Here is a 23,063-nt window from a genome sequence, read left to right on the forward strand (position 1 = left end):
GATTATAATCTCGTCATTCATTCAGTAAAACCAAACATATGCTAAAGCAATAAAGGGAAAAAGATGATCCTACCTTTAAACCAGGCTTAAAACACAGAATTGTCACAGAACTCCATGTGGCAAAGGTCCTTCCCTCATATCTGAGTTACCTCCCATTTCTATTTGATCAAATAAACCGAAGTTTCCATGAGGAAGTAAGAGCATCCAGAAGTTTGTAAAGCTGATAAAACTGCCCTGTTTCAAGAAAAGCCCTTTAATAGATACAAGTCCAGCTCTCATTTAAACTGAAGTTTATTAAAATAGGTGCCAGTTTTCCTCTCTTCTAGTTCTACTGACGAACTAGTCTAGAACTATTACTTTGAGCCATGTTTCTAAAGATGGTAAAGCTAAAAACAGCAAAGTAATAAGGATAGGTCACTTTTGGTAATGACACACAAATTAAATTTTCAAAACATGTGCATAGCTTTATTCATCTACTTAGATCTAACCTTTTCATGGAGCTTCAGCAAAATTCGAGTGTGCAAAATGCATTTCTAAAACGTAATGCAAGCAAAGCTTTTCACATTTACACTGGCAGGAAATACAAAGAAACTAACAAGTCACATTAGGGAGAGTTCAGATCTTTTTTTTTTTTCTTTTTTTAATGACAAGAATTGCACAGTTCATTATTTTTAGACAATTGTTGCAGACATAAATACTTAAAATTTTCTAAGCCAAGGTGCTTTAACAATATTTTTTTAAGTTGGAAAGAGCCAGTAACTTGGGATCATAGCTCACATAGAATTCCAAATTAAAGTGGACTCCATTATCTCCCTAGATTTGCAAACAATGCTTTTTATAACACTTTTTTATAACACTAAAGGAGACAGCAAGCTGAAACTTTTTTCAAAGCACACAAGAAATGGTGTCATCACATTACTTGAAGAAGGTGCTGAGGGGGTAGGGTAAGGGAGCGAAGAATCCTCTTACTATTTCCCACTACAGAACAGCCACTAACAGATTAAGAACAAAAAAAGAAACAAAAAAAGTAAATTAAATCACTTCCCCAGTTTATAAAATAGTTCCAGTTTGTGACAAGACCTATAACTTTAAACAGAGAGCACCAGTTGGGCGATAGAATGAGCATTTCATACTGCATAAAAATTAGTGAGGTGGTAAGAACCGTTAACTATCCTAGGCATTACTACATGGCCTTTCCAAACTTTTTTAATATACATGCAAGGCACATTGATATAAAAATAGATCTCTGGCCAACAAACATATTAAATAAGCAAATTAAAAATTTGGCTTGGCAATATTGGCAACATCAAAATATAACCAGATAGCTTTGGACCACGTATCTTTCTCATATTCCTCCACCCCATTTGGTGTTTTTTCCTCCATTATTTTGGGTTCAGTCTCCTTCAAGTTTGGGTATGTGCTTGAGAAATGACTTCCTCTTGTCAAGTAGCATTCCTACTAAAGTTTATCTTTGTTAAGTAAAAATACACTAAAGAAGCAGAATAGTTGAGTTTTGATTGATTTGATTATACTAAATCTGACTGGCTCGGGATGGCATTATTTCTCCTCTGTATACAAACAAGAAAGTCCCCAACTTATATAGTAGACAATTGTTTTCTTTCTAAAAGATAAATCAGCAACAAACAAATGATACTTCCTTTAAACCATTCTTCCAAAATCCTCTTTTTGAGGCAGAGAGAGGGAACAGAAACAAAACTAAGATTTAAAAGATTTTCAGTAGTAGAAGACATTTTAAGGCCAAAAAGTGTAATACTAACAATTTTTATTTTCATAAGTTACTGTCCTTCATAGGCCAATACCATAAATAGTTTATTTGTACGGATTCCCTCCTGAAGAAAAATTTTAAATTCATTCACTTTTGTTAGTGGCTGTGCTACCGTAAAGGTATTCAAAGCAACTTATAAAGGTATGGTATATAGTAATGTAAAAAGTGCATCACATTCTTGATTTTCAGTTTCTCATAGCAGCAGCAGGATTAATCCAAGACAGAAAACAGTTGTATTTTCACTCTAAAAATTCCTAATGCAACAATTCCTAATGAAATGTATTCAAGATTATGAAAGGATCCTCCTCTATTGAGGATAAACGAAACAGACTTAATAGACAAACAGGCAAACTAAAGGCATTCATTCATATTTACATATTAAAACCATTTTTGTTAACACCAAATCTTTACATCTAGCAAAAGAAATGTTTAAGAATAAAAGACATTACTAAAGCAGTATCCATTTTTGGAGCCTTTATTTAGCACCTGAGGAAAAAAGGGTAAATGGAAAGCTATGTAATTTACCTCAAGTTGGTTTCTTGGTCTGTAGAATAAAACTTTGATATACAACAAAAGCGAAACTGAATTGGAAAATGTTTGTAGCTATTTTAATAAGGCTGTAGAAAAGGGATACTGCATTGGAATATGTTTGTAGCTATTTTAGTAAGGCTGTAGAAAAGGGATACTGCAGTATTATAAAATGGCTTTAGAACTCTGGACATAAGCAAAATTTTGTGGATAAATAGGGAAGTTTGAATCAGCAATCCCAACACACGTGAGGATGGCTGTTTCATAGGTTTCTATTAACTGCTATTGGACACTCCCAGTAATGCAAAAGCAACACACCATTCATGCTTCACTGGGTGTTTCTATTATGCAGACAACTTAAAATTCTATTTATTCTTAATGAGTAGCAAAACAGTGTGAAATTTAAAACTCAGTAAAGCAGTGCATTTGAGGGGAACCAATGATTTCATTCTTTAAACCAACCCAAGGTGGTCCTGGCTCTCACGCAGCCAAACAGATTTAGGTATATTTAAAAAGAAAGATTTTAAGATACTCAAAGCATAAGCCCATCTTTGTCACCATAAAATCCTGGTGCTCTGTTGATTAGCCACATTAATAAAAATAACATCAGTATTAAGAACTAAAGATAACCTATGTATCTGTAAACTCAGAGCAGCTATTAAACATACTTCTAATCTTACCCTCTGCCCCTCCCCTTATTTAAATAAGTATCAATACTCTGGAGAGAAAAGATGAGCAAATTCTATCCTCTTTCAAAATGTAGCAGTTTGATTATGGGTAGGACTATTAAAGGACACTGCCCAATCAGAATCTAATTCAACTAGTACACCATCAACAGATGTGATCATAAAAATTGCCCATAATATGTCCTACTATCTATAGTCTTTTGCAGCTAGCATAGGTATACAAGGATCATGTGTCGAGGATATAGCCCAATGGCATAACTATACTCCTAATCCTTGGAAATGGGACTTTTACATCTACTTCTCTGAAGAAAGCCTTGACAGAATGACTTCCTCCTTACTTACAACTTTAAATCAAAGTCCTCTTCCAGTTTTCCTTGCCTGTGGCCATTGGGTAGGACATAAAATTTCACACTAAATGGCTTTTTGTGTTTAAAAGTTTTCAGAAGATAAACCATTAGATGCCTCCAATTGGGTTAGCAACAAGACTGACAACCAAGTATGAAACTACTGCTGCTATGTAATGTTTTGTAAAGAAACACATTTTGTGTTGTGGACAATACTCATGAGATTTGCTGTATTTCCCTAGAAACTTATTTGAAAAACCAATGCAGCACTTTTTTTTCTTTTATCAAGTTTTTGCAATTTTCAATGACTAGGTAAGCAGATGATTAAGGAGAACAGCAAAATTCTAAAATGGAGATAATTTCTCCAGCCATTTATTCCAAGAAAAAACAAACTGGCACTAACAAATTCCTAATTATTGTCTAACCCCTCCCAGAAAGGAGGAGGAAGGGCTAACTACAGATGCTGTATATATATTTTATGTGAAAGTTCATTTCTAAGAAAGTCAGAGGAAAGGCTATGCAATTAACTTCAGTTCAGCAAGGTGGGGGTGAATAAAGAGAAAGATAAATACACCCTGTCTTTTGTGGGGAAGGAGGAATTATTCAAGACATCTACAAGAAGAGTGGTATGTGACATAGAAGCCTACAATCAAGACAGATTTAAAAAGAAATCTTCACCCATAATTAGTATCTTCATAGCTATTAAAAAAATAGGTCATGATTTCATTCTTAGTGCCATTTTTCAAATACTACCCTTTTAAGGATTAAAACCACCTGACTTTTATTCTGTGTAATGAAAACAAATGGCACAAAATAAATACAAGTTCATTCTCTGAATACTAAGTCTTACACACATTCATTTACTAATTTTTACTATCTCCCTCTGTCCCTCACACATACACACCACACACACACACACACACACACACACACACACACACACACACACTCCTTTTTCAGTCTTTATAATGGAGGGATGTTAAAAATCCCCTCTAGACTGTATTTGGTTTATGCTACAGTACTAATACTCTGAGTTGAAGAAAAATTCTTTATACCAAACAATAACACATTAATGTTATTTAAATGTGCTAAATTAATCACAGCTGAAGTTTGTTTAGAAGCTTACACAAAAATAATCAGAAAACAGATCAACTCTTAAGATTTTTTTTTAATAAGTGCTCTGTAAGGAATTGTGTGAGGACCTAAGGAGAAAGATTGCGACAAGTAGAGTTAAGTGTTACCAAACAGCATAAAGGAGATTTGTCCCAAAGTCCTGCTTGTACCTAGGCAATGAAGTCCATTAACCCAATGCCCAAAAATACTGACGAATAATATGATGGGGCACTAGCGTTCCCAGAAAGACATTCCTAACTATATACCTCTAAGCATATAATCAAGGAAATTTCAGTGGAGAAAATCAAGGTGAAATGTTGCATTGTTTCATTTAGAAGTGAACTCTCAAAAACCTTTGGACAAACAGGTTAAGGGATACATTCTCTTTTTGGCTTCTCTAAACATGGAGGCCTGAGGGATATGGAAGGGAAGTAGGAAAAACATATTCCTAAAGATATTTTTTAGGTGTTGCTTCTAAATTAAAAAGCCCAATTAGATGGGGGCTGGGGTTTTTTTCCTTTTTAAATTTATATTCATTCAACCTCTATGTCACAAACCCAGAAAGTTTCTTGTGAGTTGTGAGACAGAAGAGCTTTTAAATTCCAGGCAAGCAAAATGGACGTTTAAAAAAAAAGGGGAGGAGGGGAGGGGGATATCTGGCCCTAAGGCGACAAGTGGTTACACAAGGCAATTGAACACACAGCAGAACTTTAAAACCTATAAAACAAACTGGAGCCTTTTTTGTCCTTTAATCAACCTTATATCTTTTTTTTTAACTTTTTGAAAATTTTTATTAAAAAAAAAAACACAAAAACACAGACTTCTTTCACTTCAGTATGTGGTATGTTGCATTTTCCAGTTTGTTCAATGCTTTAAAGCTCAAGGATGCCTCTGCTTTCAATTGTACATGGGCCTGAAGCATCCTAGCTTTTGGCAAGCAGGCAGGAGACTCAACAAAAATCAAAATAGGAACAAGGCAGACTAAATGCAGGGCACATCTGTAAACATATTATACATTTGAAAATTACAATATCAGTAAAAGTGATACAGTTTACAGGTGAAATGAAACTATCTGGAACTGGCCTACCACAAGTTTCTGAACCTGGACTGATACAATAAGTTATTATATATATATATATTATGTATAAAAAGTTTTGTTTACATCAAATGGAATTGGCAATCCATGCTTATACTTTTAAAATCTAAGCAGGGCAGAAATCCAGACTGAAGATATTTTCTCTACTCTATGTGGAGTCCAACAGCTTCTTTCACAAACTACATGTTAAAAGTCTCAAATAATCAACAAAACAAGAAAACTCATCCATACTACAGTCACTCAAAATTGGACATTTCTTAAGCAAAGGGTTTGAGCAGAAGTAGGTACCCTCTCCTCCAAACACCCCAGGGGATCCAGTCTACTTTTATTAGAAGACTACACCTCTCTATATAAATGCCCTGCTATTTTAACCTGTATTTGACATACATGGATATACTAATTTCTGTGTGTGTGTGTATGTGTCAGAGAGAGAGAGAGAGAGAGAGAGAGAGAGAGAGAGAGAGAGAGAGAGATGTGATGGGATGTTATGTCAGGCCAGAGAACTTGTTTTTATGCCACTAACATCACTCAATCTTAAACTGGACCCTTAATTTCTGCACACACACAAGAAAATTTATTTTAGCATGCTATATACAAGCTGCAGTGCAACAGGATGGCAATGTGATGATAAGACAGGGCTAATGCTCCTCTCTGCCCAAAAGAAAATTTCCAGAATTTCACATTATTTTCCTTAAAAAACCCATTTTGCTCTAGTAATAAAATATATTTATTAAGATAGAATTAGAAGCTAATAAGCTCAGAAGTATAGTTTGCATGAAAACACACCTTCTATAGGTAGGGTTTATTACCTCCTCCTCACCTGCTAAAAACATGAAAAGTTTTATAATTTTCATGGAAATTTTTCTTCCCCTTTTAGAATTTTCTGAAAACTAAAATAATTTACAGAAAGGTACAGAAGTTTCTCTTTAGATGTTCAACGAAAAACAAGGAAAACAGCACATTTAGTGTTAGTGACAGAGAGCAAGTCTGGAGCACCTACAGTTGAAAAGCAGAATATATTTTTGCTCCCACTTATACAATTACATTAAAATATGGGCAAAGGAATATTTTTTCATATTAAATATCTAAAGCCAATTGTTTGTTCTGTAACTTTTCTTCAAATGACACTCATGGATTCTTCACTTGTTAAAGTCCATGTAACCAAAGCCAAGTGAACTTATGTACCATCAACTATTCCAGAATTATAGAACTTCAATGCCCTCCCCTAAGCCCACCCCACAAAAAATAAAAGGAAAAGAAAGAATTTCCCCAACACCCCACAGAGGCTGCTTAACTCCTGGCAAGACATGCAAATCATATTCCCTAAAAAAATACATCCCTGCAAACTTCAAGGCATTTATCCAGCATTCTCGCAGGGCTCAAAGTATAACCAAAAGATCAAGGGAGGAGTGGGGGAAAAATGTTGAATCATTCTGGGTTCCCCGTGATTAGTGTATCACTTTAGTCACAGAACAAGATACAGATCTTTTAAAAGTGGATTTGCCTTTCCAGTGGGTCATTTCTTGCCCAAGTTGATGACAGCAGGAACTTTAGAACCACGCTTGTTAATAAGTCTGTATTCATTAATCACTTGCATTCACACTTAAAAACAAAAATTAACAAAAGAAAAAAGAAAAAAAAACTATTCAGTACCGGAGATTAAATAACCATGTGTAGTCTCTTGAAATAAATTTGATTCCTTAAGAAGTCTAATTACTTTCAGTTGCCTTTTTTTTTTAAATAACTATATATATATATGTATATATATATATTTGTATATATTATCCTGTGATTCTACTTATGGTTCCTCTGCTGCGTTGAAGATCTAGGAGCATAAAAGCCTTGTGTCCCCCATGAACGGTGGCTCTAATGCTGCAGAAAGGTTACAAATAGGCAGTCTGGTCCTTCATTGATCTGGACTATCCATGGCTTCATTGTAAGTGATTATCCTTTTGGGATCTGGGGAGAAGGTTAAAAAATACATAAATAAAACAGATCTGGAATGCCAAAATGCCCATATTCCAAATAACAAATCTCAAATAACCACCATCATTTTAGCTGCCTCCTTTTATATAAACACAAATGAAAGACCACTTCTTTGGGGCGCCTGGGTGGCTCAGTTAGTTAAGTGTCAGGTTCTACCTAACTCAATTTTGTCTCAGGTCATGTCAGGATTGAAATCAAGCCCTGCATTGGGCTCCATGTTGGGCTCTGTATTGGGTGTGAAGTATGCTTAGGATTCTCTCTCTCTTCCTCTGTCCTCTACCCCTAAAAAATTAAAAAATAAAGACTTCTTTGTATTCATACATATATGATCTACTTTTCCACAACCCAATAGTTTGACATCCCAAAGGATTTCCAGAACAGGGTTCTCTAACCAGTGAGGGCTTCAACTCCTATGGATTAGAAAGGGGTTGAGTTCAGTTGACAAGTGTCAAGGGTTTATGCGTTTCTCCCAATTATAAAAGCCTTATTAAATTGTCAATAATTCAATACTAAAACAAATACTTGGATTTTTTTTTTTTGTTCTTTTCAATAAAATGAAGTCAAAATTTAATTTAACCTGTGTGGAATGTCTGGTAAGGAACTGTTCAAGTGACATCTAGCACCAAACACTTCAGGTTAAGTTTGGCCAGAACTATCAGTTCAGTCCTAATCATGACATATTTCTTCCTTCCTCCAAATTTCCCATAGCACCACCAGTCTTTATTCTCAGCAACATGTATAAATAAAGATTCCAATGTTACTCTAAATTCCAATTATTTAGCTATATGCTTCCTTCTTCAAGAGGCAGTAATTTTATTATGTACCATTTCCACCTATAAGAACTTAAAAAAAAAAAAAGCACACGCTTTTAATAAAAAATAGGAAACTAATAAAACTTGTCACTTAATGGAAAAGTATAAAGGCCTAAAAATAGTAATAAAGATCTCAAGCTCACCTCAGCCTGAGTCAATCTAATTTAGTGCAGAGATAATATCCTTTCTAAGACTACAATAGCCACCCTCTAACAACCAGCTATGAAGATAATGCTCATTCTTAATAGTTAATAACCATTTTACAGTAAATATAGGGATGTCTACTTTTGCAGATATTATTTTCTAGTCTACCTTTTTTTCATTTTCCTTTGAATAAGGCACACAGAAAGAAACTCAAAATAAGATCTTGCTAGTTACCTTCAGACCACAGCTGTGTTGGACAAGTAAGACCTGCCCTAAGTACAAGGGAGATGGAAGGAGGAGCAATGCTGGGAAATCAGGGAAACCTACTTTTTTTTTTAAAAAGATTTTATTTTTTAAGTAATCTCTATACCCTATGTAGGGCTCTAATTCACAACCCTGAGATCAAGAGTCTCCTGTTCTTCCAAGTGAGCCAGCCAGGCGCCCCCAAGGAAACCTACATTTAATTTTGCCACTTGCTAGCTACATAGTGACCTCTCTCACTTGTATTAGCTAGCAAAGTGGATGGAAATGGATGCAATTCAGTCAAGATTCTAAAAGCCCAATTCTATTAGTGACTAGTTCTCGAGACTGACACTTAACTTTATTTCGGGTATTCCACAGCTACTGCATTTTAATATATTTGGAAAAACACACAATAATTAGGATAAGCAATTTAAATTTTTTGAAAATTCTTAAAAATTCAGATGTGGATCATTCAGTCCCTCTGCCTTCCTACTATTCACATCTTATACATGTGGTTCGTGAAGGAAGCTACTTTGCTCTTCTTTAGATTTTTAACCATCTATTACTTTGAAGCACAAATGAGGCTAGTCTAAAACAGCTAATTAATAAAAAAAACCAGCTAATATTTTTCTGAACTATTTCAGTTCAGGCTACCACTTGTCTACCACAAATACAGATAAAGACTGACTATAAGTGGAAACATTTATGCTGGTTTCCTATATTAAGAGTATTTATGTTCTGTCTTACTTTCATCATCAGATGGGAAAAAATTCATGTTCTTCACCTAGTAGGTGAAGACTATTTTCATATACTCTTTTCACTTACAGTGTTACTCCATCCTTAGCAATCCTGGTATAGCAGCCATGTCTTTTAACTGCATTTATTAAATAATTCAAAATACAAAGCCTAGTCACTTAGTGAAATAACACTAGATTATTCCCACCCAAACATACACTAGTCATTAGTACTAACATTTTAGGTAACCTAACCATTCTTACCTTGCTTCTGCAAATTCCAAACAGATTCCATTTCTGCAAAGGAAAAGAAAAATTATTTTATATGCTAAGTTTTACAGAGCAAAATTTAAAGCTACACTTTTCACTTTAAACCTAAAAAAATCGGGCAGGCCCGGAGGCTCAGCGGTTTAGCGCCGCCTTCAGCCCAGGGCCTGATCCTGGAGACCCGGAATTGAGTCCCATGTTGGGCTCCCAGCATGGGGCCTGCTTCTCCCTCTGCCTGTGTCTCTGTACCTCTCTCTCTGTCTCTCATGAATAAATAAATAAAACCTTAAAAAAAAAAAAAAAAAGAAAAACCTAAAAAATCTAGACTGGTTATTGCTGGCCTGAAGGTAGGGTTGAAATAGCACAGTTCTACTAAATCTTAGATAAAGATTGAGTGGTGACTCTTAATTAATCTCTTGGAATTCTTAAGAAATGTCTTTCAGATTGCCTTAAATTGGTTATACAAAGTCAACTATTATCTGAAATCAAACTACCAGAAGAGCAATTCTATTAAAATAGCAAAGATATGCTGAAGCATGCTATAGATTAAATATTTCTTGTAACAGCTCATTGTTATTAAAAACATTTTAATAGTATTTTTTGGCAACCCATCATAACCCATGGGTTATAACCCTAAATTTTCTGAATGAAGCATTCAAATTTGATTAAGCATGATGCTTAAAATGCCTTATTAAAATTTTACTTAACTCTTTGCTATAGGCAAGTGGTTCTGTTCTTCAAACTACACCTCTTCAAACTACACCTACTCTATATTTTTAACCCATAAGGTCAAAATGCCAATCCATACCCATTTATTAGTAAACATGCTTCTCATTTGCTCCAATTCCATTCAAATGTGATCCTAATGTGCTTACTTTGATATCTTACAGTAAAGAAAATATGTGCAAGACCAAACTATAGTGACATACAGAGAAAAGGCAAAAAAAATTCTATCTGGAAGCATTCCAGAAAGCTGTACAGAGGGCTTATTTGAAGGTTTGATGAATAAGACAGTAGATGACCACCATACCACAAGAACCAAAGAACAGGAAATAGGAACTACAATACTTTGAAAGGAAATACTCCACTAGGTTTACAATGTAAACAAAGACTACACAGTAACAGGAATGAACTATAACTAGGACTGAGAGTAAGTGCTCTTCCCATGGCCATCCAACTGCCATTCTGAAAAGACAAAAATGTACCTTTATTCTGTATAACTGGATTTTGTGTAACTGTATTTCATATAGTTTACCAGCAGCTAATTCTAATTAAAAGATAAGTAAAACTAGAACTCATGAAGATAGGATATATCTGGACGTGGGTTACAGTTAAAGTACAACATAATCTCTCCCTAGGCCTAATAGTATATAAATCCCAAATTATTACTTTATGTTTGTGGTTGGAGGTAGAGAATGGTAGGTAGATCACATTCTCCCTACTCTCCTCTATTTCCAACAAATTCACTCCTAAAAGTGGCTCAGTGGTTTGAGCATCTGCCTTTGGCTCAGGGCATGATCCTGGGGTCGAATCCCACATCAGCCTCCCTCTCTCTCTGCCTCTCACTATGTCTCTCATGAAAAATAAATAAAATCTTAAAAAAGAACAATTCACTCCTAAAAAACTTTTAAGTTTTGAAAATTTATCAGATTTGGATGTTTGGAACAATAAATAGGTTAATTATTCAAAATAATCAAAGTAATTATCCAGATAAAATTGCATTCAAGTTAGCACAATTGCCTGATTAAACAAAGACTGAGAAATAATATACTAGCTGTCACTTGGTCTAAGAGCTTAGATGGATGCCACCTATGGGCTTTAAATCACTGGATACCCAAAGAATGGCAGGAAAACCCATCTCCTAGGTCTAAGCAGGGGAGAGAATTGTGATCAATCTAATCTGGGAAAAAGAATATATATCGGGAAGGCTATTCCTCCCATGACACTCGTATCTATCACTCTAATATAATTTCTAATTCTATTAGTTTCAGACAATTAGGAATAGTTGAAATGGTCATTAGAGCTGTTATCTTACACATGTCTGTACCTCAGAATGGCTTATGTGAAGAAGTCCAAAGGTAAGGCTTTCCTTAGTTGAACTGACTTCAAAAATTTCAATCCAACACATTTTTTTCTTTTAGCGAAGTACAGAACTCACATTTTGCAACAAATAAATTCCTGAAGTCTGTATTACTTGATGCCCCATTATTGTTAAGTCTACTTAATATAAAGATAAATGCATATTTAGTTGTATGTTGAGAAAAACAAAACTTTTAATTTTGGCCCATTGATGCTATAACATTTCCTTTTGTTGTCCCCCACAAACTGTTGTCAACCTGCCTCTTTCCCCTCCCTTTTTGGCAGGAGAGACAGGAGGACTATACTGAAGAGTCACTGTAAAAACTATAGTACTTTAAAAGCAAATAAACACATTTTAAAGACAAAAGTAACTATTTGCAACCACTCAGTGTCCTTTCCTTAGCTTAATCCAGAACATTCAGCTTTAGGTTTTAAACACAAAGATTTTAAATGATTTCTGGTAACAAAGTTTTATTACACTCAAATAAGGGCTCTGGAGTAGTAAATTTGATTATGTTTTTTGAGGAGGGGAAAGGGATGTAGGACCTGGCTAAAAAATTAGCCATGAGCCAACCCAACTTCTAGCCAAGAAATGAATCAACATGATCTGAAGTGCTGAAAAGAAAAATGAATGCAACTCTCATTCCAGTTGTTTAATTCTGTTACTAGTAAAAACCTGATGTCTTTTTTTTAAAAGATTTTATTTATTTATTCATGAGAGACTCAGAGAAAGAAGCACAGACACAGGGAGAGGGAGAAGCAGGCTCCATTCAGGGAGCCCAACGTGGGACTCGATCCCGGGTCTCCAGGATCACACCCTAGGCTGAAGGCAGCGCTAAACCGCTGAGCCACCCAGGTTGCCCAACAACCTGATGCCCTTGATTAGAATTTCAAGTTACCTTGAAACTCAACTGAAGATCAGAAAGGGAAAATAAGTATTGTTTGGATGATTACATGGTATGCCTAAACAACCATAAGACTAAAAAGAAGCTATTGATAGAGAATATAGAAGAAATTAGCCCTCTTTTAAGTTCCAGAAGTCTTCATCAAGATTCTAAATACAAAACCAGTTACTTTGTGTAATTGTTTTAACTACACAAGAGAAGCAGAACAAAATAAGGCACATTCAACTATACAAACTCAAAATATAGTAATTAATCTTTCTACTTTTAATACTGCCCTTGCCCCCCACCACAAGGTCTTTTACTTCCAGTTCTTTTTAGAGTTGGATCCCAGCACCCGATTACTCAAGTAGTTATTGAGAAATGGCCACAGGACCAAATTTGCTAACATAAGTGAAGGTTTCTGCTTTTAAAATATACCAGAGTAAAAAAACAAAACAAAACAAAAAAAACATACATACACCAGAGTAGGCAATTGTTAAAATTCTGTAATTTAGACTGCCACCACCCAAATTTTAAAATATAAAAAATTTCAATTAGTTATGGCACCTCATCAGTAAATAAAATTTAACATTCAATTTTCTAAAGCAGACTTCCTATGTAGCTCCCTTTCACAATGCTCCCTGTAGATGTCCAATTACCTACAAGATCTAAATTCCAAGTGGATTAAAAACTACTATTCAGGGGTGCTGGGGTGGCTCCCCAGCATGATCTCCAGGTCCAGGGATGGAGCCCAGAGTTAGGGTTCCTGCTCAGTGAGGAATCTGCTTCTCCCTCCCCCTGTTCATGCACACACCCCTGCAACCCCATCCTCAAATAAAAAGTCTTAAAAAAAAAAAAAAAAAGTACTAGTTAGGGGCTAGAGATACAGATGTGAAACCAGAAAGGCTCTGCTTCTGCAAGCTTAGTAGAAGAAACAGCTTTTCTAGATAGAAGCATCAGCATGAACAAAGCTTGGTGCTATTAAAGTATGAGGTATGATATAAGCAGGTCGATAAACTGTTATCTACCCATTGCCTGTTTTTACAAATCAAGTTTTCTGGGATCCCTGGGGTGGCGCAGTGGTTTAGCGCCTGCCTTTGGCCCAGGGCAGGATCCTGGAGACCCGGGATCGAATCCCACATCGGGCTCCCGGTGCATGGAGCCTGCTTCTCCCTCTGCCTGTGTCTCTGCCTCCCTCTCTCTCTGTGTGTGTGTGACTATCATAAATAAATAAAAAAAAATTAAAAAAAAAAATCAAGTTTTCTTTGAACAGAGCCATACCCATTTTCTATTATTACCCTTAGCTGTTTTTGTGTATAAGGCAGAATCAAGTAACTAGAATTGCAAGGAGAGACCAATCCTATGGCTCACAAACCCTAAAATATTTACTATCTGGGCATTCATATGAAAAGTTTACTGCCCTATGCTTTGGTGGTCACAATTAATTTATTAAGGCTGGATGTCACGAAGACAAAAAGATTTAGACGAAGCATACTATTCAGGGAACAGAGCTAAAAGTAACCAAGAAGGAAAGATTTACACAAAGATAAATGCTACTCTGCTATTCGGAGGACAGCACAAAGGCGCAAAGTTTACTATTTAAATCAAATAGGTAAAGGGGAGTAACTGAAAATATCTGAGATTATTGTACTCAATGTTAGTAATGATTGAGGTAACTGAAGAGTATGGATGAAGTGATAATATAGTAGTCTCCTCCCCCCTTATCTTCAGTAGGTAAGTTCTAACACCCACCCACATACAGTGGATGCCTACAACTACAAATAGTATGAAACCCTACATATACTTCTCCCTATACATACATGCCTATGATAAGGCTTAATTTATAAATTAGGCACAGTAAGAGATTAACAATAAAATAGAACCATTATAACAGTGTAAAAAAAAAGTTGTGTGGTATCTCTCAAATATCATAATTATACTGTACTTACCATTCTTCTTGTGATGAGATGAAAAAATGCCCACACGATGAGATGATGGGAGATGAATGACAATAGGCAGTGACATAGCGTTAGGCTACTACTGACCTTCTGACAATTCAAAAGGATCATCTGCTTCCAGACTGCAGCTAACCGCGGATGTATGTATTTCAGGCAACTGAAACCACGGAAAGCAAAACCACGGAAAAGGTAGGACTACTATACAGAGAAAGAGCCCAGTAAATGTTACTGCAAAAGTGAAGAAATTAGGACAGTTGTATTACAGACAGAAAGGAAAACTGAGTATGTTAGGGATAGGATCCATAACCTAACAATTAGGGTTTGGGAAAAAAATGAATTCAGCTTTATATCCGAAGAATTAGAGTAGTGATATTGAATATACAAAAAAAAAAAAAAAAAGAAAGAAAGAAAGAAAGAAAAGGAAAAAAAAAGGGCAAGAAAGGGAGTAGTCAAGAAAATGCAAATTAGAGAATATAGGGAGGGAGGAAGCGTTCAATTACTGCAATTCTTACAGTTAAGACATTTTAAACTTTCTAGTCACCCTCTTTCTCCACCCAGATGTCACTGCCTGGTTCAAGCAGTGGTACCTTACATTTCTGCAGTGTAATCTTTTAACAGGCCTCTCTTGCCCTTAATTAGGGCTCACTTTCTACCTTCTACACTATAGCTATCATTCTCTTCCCCTATAAATATAAGGCTGAAAGGGACCAAAACATTTCAGTAGATTCTCACTGTCTACAGGGGGACTAGATCTGTTTATCTTGTATAACATGTCTAGCATTTGACACAGCTGTATATCAAAAATAAATTAGATGACTAAATTAAAGATTATTTTAACTTGCACCACTCACCTTCCTTGAATCACTTTGAATGACTAGCATGTTCAAATACTATCCCATTTCCTCCACCCAAAATAGGACTTTCCTTGTACAACAAATAAGCCAATTTCCACTTCTCTTTTGAATCCTGACTAGCCTTCCCTGACTGGCCCCCACCTCTCACTTATGGGTTTCTCTATGTTCCAAATGCATTTCATACATTTTTCTACAGAGCCATCACACTAGTCATATATTTCCTTTTATGTATGTTTCCCTATTAAACTGAATTCCTTAATGACACGAATCCTCTTTTCATCTGCTTATCACAATTGCTTTGCACAGAGCTTGGTGTAATATGTAGATATTTGAACAAAATACTATTCCTAAATCAGTCAGGAAGTAATAATATAACAAAGTAGTACTAAGCCCTTTTCAAATTGATATTCAACCCTTTTTGACCTGTAAAAACAGCAATTGCATATGGTCCAACCAAAAATTCAGCATTTAATTCTTCAAAGAAAAAGACTAAAGCTAAGAGGGTTAAAACCAACTTGAAGCTCATTCTTTTTACTTTTAAAATTGAATACTGTCCCAGTTTAACATTACATTTAAGGGGCACCTGGGTGGCTCAGTTGGTTATGCATCTGAATCTTTTTAAAAAAATATTTTATTTACTTATTTATGAGAGACACAGAAAGAGGCAGAGACAGACGCAGAGGGAGAAGCAGGCTCCCTGAGGGGAGCTGGATGTAGGACTCAATCTCAGGACCCCGGATCATGACCTGAGCTGAAGGCAGAGGCTCAACCACTTAGCCACCCAGGTGCCCCAAGCATCTGAATCTTGATTTTAGCTCAGGTCATGATCTCAGGGTTGTGAGATGGAGCCCTGCTTTAGGCTTCCTGCTGGGTGAGAAGCCAGCCTAACTAAGATTCTCTCTCCCCTTCTCCACCCCACCCGACGGCCTGCATTGTCTCTCTCTCAAAAAATAACACTTAAAAAAAAAATTTAGCATTTTAAAAAGCACGTTTTAGGGCAACTGGGTTGCTCAGTTGGTTGGGTGCCCAACTTGATTTCAGCTTAGGTCATGATCTTGGGGTCAAAGGATTGAGCTCTGAGTCAGACTGAGTATGATAAGAGTATCCTTGAGATTCTATTCTGCCTCCCCCTCCCTTTGCCCCCATACATGCACTCTCGCCCTCCCTCTCTCTAAATAAGTTTTTAAAAATATAAAAAAACAAACATTAAGCATGTCTCTCCCCAAAAGAGGAAATAAATCAAACAGAAGGCCAAACAAGAGGAGTCCCACAACTGAGAACCCCCAGATCAATTCACCAGTGATCTTGGCTCCTAATCCATTACCAAGCCATTACTGGGTACCTCATCACCATGTTTTGCTGTTCTGATTTTCCTTTCCCAACCAGTCCACTGTGCCTCCCTATTCTTTTGCAAAGAAGGCAGTCAGAATCTCTCTCCATGCTATTCTTTTCCATTTTAACTACACCCATAGAGAGTTAACATTGTATTTTCTTTAAAAAAAAAATTTTTTTAGGGGCATCTGTCTGGCTCAGTCAGTGAGTGTACGACTCTTGGCCTCAGGGTTTTGAGTTCGAGCCCCACATTCAGGGTGTGCTGGAATTCACAACCTGAGACTGACTTAGAGTTGCATACTCTACTGACTGAGCCAGCCAGGCACCCCGATAACAGCTTATGTTCAAGTAAACTTGACTGAAATAGTTAGAAAACATCACCTTTTCAGATGCTTAACTCTTCATTGCATCAATTTTAACTTTATATTCACAATTTGGAGCTACACCAAACCAGACTAAATAGAACTGTCTGAACTACCTCTAAATACATACATTAGAAACTTGGAGCTTGGGATCCCTGGGTGGCGCAGTGGTTTGGCGCCTGCCTTTGGCCCAGGGCGCGATCCTGGAGACCCGGGATCGAATCCCACGTCGGGCTCCCGGTGCATGGAGCCTGCTTCTCCCTCTGCCTGTGTCTCTGCCTCTCTCTCTCTGTGACTATCATAAATAAATTAAAAATAAAAATTAAAAAAAAAAAAAGAAACTTGGAGCTTAAGGGTTTGCTTTTGGATTTTGGTTCATTGCTACTGCTAGACTTCTAATCTAGTTTACTTTTAAGGCAAAAATATAAAATTCAAGTTGCTTAGAACGCAACTGCTACTACTAAGATAGTAATCAACAATTTCTGCTTTTATAGCATGGGTGATTACTTCCCTCACCTACAGGATGTAAGCTAATAAAATCTGGGGGTTAAATTTTACCTTCTATAAATTCCTTACAAGTTACCTTTCAGACTAACACCAAAGTAAATTCATTACTATTGCACTCACAGACATAATGAAAAATCAAGCATCCTAACGTGGATGCTAAAATTGGTAAGCACTGGGGGAAAAAAAGGATCTCACAAGAAATTCAACTAGGGCTGAAATCAGTCAAATCAGCAGGCACCTGTTACTAAGATTATGAGAAAGATAGCTGTGATGCCACCATCACAGTAATAAAAATAAAACGCAGTAAAGGTGAAAATATTTTTTCACCATTGTGTTGAAAGAAAAAATTCAGCATTCAGATCCTTCTGTGAACCAAAGTAACCTTATACATACTCCCCCTTCCCTTTGACAGATTAACCATTACTTGTCTCCTATCTCCTCATACCCGGTAGATCAGCTTCCTCACTGCCAAACCTAAAGTCTTTTTTTTTTTTAATAATATTTCTTTATTTTCAGATAACTAATACATTCTTATGGCTGCAAACACAAAAGGAAAAATCTTGTTATTTCTCTGCCTGGGCTATTCCAAAACTTCATCAGAAAAATGGCTTCCAATCTACCCTATGAACTGATGCCACAGGGGCACCTGGGTGGCTCAGCGGTTTAGTGCCTGCCTTTGGCCCAGGGTGTGATCCTGGGGTCCGGGGATCCAGTCCCACATCGGGCTCCCTGCATGGGGCCTACTTCTCCCTCTGCCTATGTCTCTGCCTCTCTCTCATGAATAAATAAAATCTTAAAAAAAAAAACCACAAAACTGATGCCACATTAATCTACCTGAATGCAAGTCAGCAATACCAACTTAATTTTTAAAGCACTTTAGTACAATCTGATAGAATAAAACAAAGGCTGATACACTTATTTTATAAGGTAAGTGCTTAAAAATGACAAATGATTTTTTTAGGTACACAGAAATTCGAAATAGAAGCATTAAAACTCCAGTCTTCTGTCAGTTTAAGTCACGTCCATTCCCCCAGCCCAGCTCCCTGATGCTCAATGCCTTCCAGACTAATCTGATGATCTGGCAGCAACTTACCTTCCTTCTCTTATGTCCTTTCACCATATCCAAAGCAGATCCCTTCCAATATTTACATTTACTCAGGATTTTCCAACTTACCTATTATCTTCCTCTTCTTTGCATTTCCATTAAGTAAAAAGATCTTCCCTATCCATCAAAACCCAGTTTAAATGCTGCTGCCTCCAGGAAAACACAGGCTGCATTAACTCTTCCCACCTTTACTCCATTAAAAATTCTTCCAGGGATCCCTGGGTGGCGCAGCAGTTTGGCGCCTGCCTTTGGCCCAGGGCGTGATCCTGGAGACCCGGGATCGAATCCCACATCAGGCTCCTGGTGCATGGAGCCTACTTCTCCCTCTGCCTGTGTCTCTGCCTCTCTCTCTCTCTGTGACTATCATAAATAAATAAAAATTAAAAAAAAAAATTCTTCCACTAAAATCCCCTATTTTGATCCATATGACCTTTAAAAAATCTTGCCTTATAAACTTGTGTATTTTCTCCTCTACTTAATTAAACTCTTCAAAGAAAAAGACACACCCTGCCAAAGTCTTACATAACTAAGCAAAGTACTTTGCCTATATTATAAGGGAAAGGAAAACATACACTACACACACACGTATATTACTGCACAACTCTGGCAGAAAACAGAAAAGTAGGATTATATTGAGGAAAGCTCTCTAAGACTCAAGAGTTCCCAATCCTAGCTGGCAATGAGAACCACTACATTTTTATCCGGAGTATAGCCCACATCTAGTGCCTCAAGTCATTTATGCTAATAACCTATAGAAGTAACACAGAAACAAGTTCTTAAAGTTTCATACTATAGCCTAGTGTTCCCTCAAGGATATTTTTTTACTAGGTAACTGTCATGTTGATCCACGTCAACCATCAAGAATTCTATCTTATTTTATTCATCCTCCCTTGCATCTCTACATACTGGGTAAAATTTACCATATTAAATTATTTTTTTTATAAATTAATTTTTATTGGTGTTCAATTTACCAACATACAGAATAACACCCAGTGCTCATCCCATCTATTAAATTATTTTTTAATAAATACTCCAAAATAATCAGCATTGAATACTTGATGAACTTCCGTGCAGTATTAGTTAGGCAAGATAAATCAACCTGGTTTAAATGAACACTGACCAAACACAGGACTCACATCAACCTACCTTATTTCAACAGATTTGTCTTCAAATGACTTTTTGAATCAAATGACTTCAAATGACCATTTCAAAACCAAAGATTCACCTCAAAAAGTTGAGTCTAGTGTTACAAGCCTTTGAAAAGTAAATGCTTTAAAGGAGGCAACAGTTCTATGTCTTGGGTAGGTGCATTAAAAGCTATCACTCAAACATAACCAAAGTATCAACTAGCAAAATGTTAGGATACCTGGAATTTGCTTTTGAAATTCCTACCAAATAAAGTGTGAAGGTAGATAGGTTAAACAAGAATGAATACTTTCTAAATGTTCTGGCTGGACAATGGGTATAATGGGTTCATTATAGGTTCCACTTTTGAGTATCAATTTTTTCATAGTTAATTTAAAAAGCTATTACTTTAAGGTAATAAATGCCCCTTAAGTGCCATTTGAGAGAAATAGAAAATAGGACTTACATCTCACAATATTAATACTGCTATGTAATGTACAATATTCCCCTTGATAATAAAAAGATTAACCCTCCCGTTTCTTAAGAAAAATAGAATATATCAAAAGCTGAAAGAAAAATCCCAAGAACTAGATTTCCCACCAATCCCTTTTTTATGCCTCATAGTACCTTTATTTCCTATCTTCAAATGTACTGAATATTCAGATTTTCAAAGGATCTGCAGTATTTCTAAGGCTGCAAGTAATTAATGTTTAATCTAAAAAATGCACCATTCCTGCTCAACTGACACTAAGCACTCTCTTATCTACTATTTCCAAATAAAGTTGTTGAGCAGCTTACTTTTAAAGTAAGGAGGTATGCATAAATACTTCTATTTCTGAGCCTAACTTTAACTCAGTAAGTGACTGCTTTTGAACATTTAAAGAGAAGACTTCACTAAAGGACCAAGAAAATACAAGTGCTCTTTTAAAGGATAGTCTAATAAGCCCAACTGATTATTACCTCCTTTAGAGTTTAAGACAACTCAAAAAAAAAAAAAAAAAAAAGGCCAGCCTTCACTTATGAGAAAGTTCTTCAGATCTTGAAAAGGTTGTGATTCAAAACAAACTCACAGAAAAGAGAAATTAGTGACCTAATGAACCAATCCACATTTGGCAGGAATTCAAAGAACTTGCCACTTTGGGAACTAACTGAACTGAACATTAACCATTGTTAGGGGGGGGAAAAAACAATCAATACCAATTAAATCTCAATAATACCCAACTACGAAACTCAAATTGATGCACTTTACTAAAGCAAATCTCTCAGTAATATCAGCGAAACTAAATATAACTACATCCACGTAGAGGCATTTAGCTTATTTAAATACCACTAATTTCAGATCTAATTAGTGTCACTATAGGAAAAATGCATACAGAATACCTATAAAAAAATAGGAGTTATTACTCCCATTTAAAAAGGCTTACAATTCTCCGTAATAAAAACATATAAAAACACCAGCCAACAACCACTTCATGGAACAACTTGTCCCAAACTTTTTTGCAGGTTGTGGAAGAATGTAACCAGATATTCCTTCAGGTTCCTAATTACCCATACAAAATATTCAGGTAAAGATTTTCCCAGTAGTGGTCTCTGGTGGGCAGATAGCACAGAAAATATCACCAAAAACACCAACTCCCCCAGCAGAACTTAACTTCTAATTAACTACAAGTCTTAGGCAAATAAGTAATTTTTTTTTGTCCTAACTTTCCTAAAAACATCCACTTCCTAGTTAATTTATTTACTTCCCAACAGCAGTGCTGGAGAAAAAAAGTGCAGACAGGTAATTTTATCTGCCAGGATTTCTACTCCTAAACTCCCATAAGGTAATACTACTACTTACTCCCATTTTCTAAAGGAAGAAAAATAGAAAAAGGACATCTGTTCATTTTACTAATGTCTTCCAGTTTGCAGATAAGGAAAGGTATGCAGAGGAGGCAATCTGCTTAAAAGTCACATAAATAGCTTTGTTATTCATCTCTGAGGCAGTGATCCTTCCAGGGAGAATATGGGAATTACCTCATCCCCACTATCTGATATGCTGCCCCTTCCCAGCAGCTCCAAGTCACTGCCTAAATGAGCCAGTTAAAAATGGGAATGTGCAGCATATCTGAGGTGTGTGTATGCATGCATGGGGTATAAATTTCTGTTAGGGGTCTAGGGGAAGACCGAAGTAGAAGACTGAAAAAACCACCATTCTCAAAAGTACCGAGGTTATAAACATCATTCACTAAGAGTCATTATTTGCTGTAGGGATTTAAATAAGTTTATACCATACAGTAAATTTTTCTTTAAGACACAAAGGGCTGCCTGAATGGCTCAGTGGGTTAATCTCAGGGTCCTGGGACTGAGCCCCATTCAGATTCCCGGCTCAGCAGGGAGTCTGCCTGTGTCCCTCTCCCTCTGCCCCTCTCCATACTCACTCTCTCTGAAATAAACTTTAATTTAAAAAAAAAAAAAAGACACAAATAAACCATATTCTAAAGTTATGAGCATGGAACTTGAAAGATATGATTCCTTTTTTAACATAGGCTTTGGGGCTATGAAAAGTACAGACCCCAAGAGCCTGGTTCCTACATTGTTAATTGAGCCTGCCATTGCAATTGTCAAAATTATTTTCCAGTTACCACTTAGCACGCATTATTCCTTCTTGGAAGAGAAGAAATAGTTTGACACTCCATCTTTCTGGACTCCTCCTCAAAAACACTGCTCCTACTCATTTTATACAAATTAGAACTATCAAGTGAGCTCACTAATAAAGAAGTACATGATATAAAAAGCAAAGGAGAGGGAACATCTGTTCAAAGAAAAATTTTAAAAAGAACTCATGAGAAAATATGTCATCCCTTTGGGCACCACCCCATCCCTCTTCATTCTTTGAACCAGGTATAGGAAGTCAAGTATACTTTTGTGTTTGTGTGAATATATATATATATATAAACATTTTGAAGTTGAAAGTGAACATTCCTTCTAAATAGTATTATTTCCAAAGACCCTGAATTAATTTATCTACTGCTTATCCACTGTTCTCAACTTAGTTCCCAAATTCTTAAAGTATCTCATAAAAACTTCCAAAATTTACCTTTAATACACCAGCTAATAAATGCTTATTAAATTTATG

At 36.2% G+C, this 23,063-nt stretch overlaps 1 protein-coding gene across 2 annotated transcripts in view; it reads right to left on the bottom strand.

Annotated features, from left to right (window-relative positions):
• Window positions 1-438: 438 nt before the first annotated feature.
• NUFIP2 (nuclear FMR1 interacting protein 2) overlaps window positions 439-23,063 on the bottom strand; it is a 120,659-nt gene continuing 98,034 nt past the window's right edge. For both annotated transcript variants that reach the window (XM_055316608.1, XM_055316601.1), the window contains exons 3-4: window positions 9,737-9,769; window positions 439-7,512 (exon numbers count right to left, since the gene is read on the bottom strand). In XM_055316608.1, coding sequence (XP_055172583.1) covers window positions 7,460-7,512; window positions 9,737-9,769 — 86 coding nt within the window. In that variant the 3' untranslated portion in view covers window positions 439-7,459. The remainder of the gene's footprint in view (window positions 7,513-9,736; window positions 9,770-23,063) is intronic.

This window comes from Nyctereutes procyonoides, unplaced genomic scaffold, assembly GCF_905146905.1.
Source record: "Nyctereutes procyonoides isolate TBG_1078 unplaced genomic scaffold, NYPRO_anot_genome, whole genome shotgun sequence".
Lineage (NCBI taxonomy): Eukaryota > Metazoa > Chordata > Mammalia > Carnivora > Canidae > Nyctereutes > Nyctereutes procyonoides.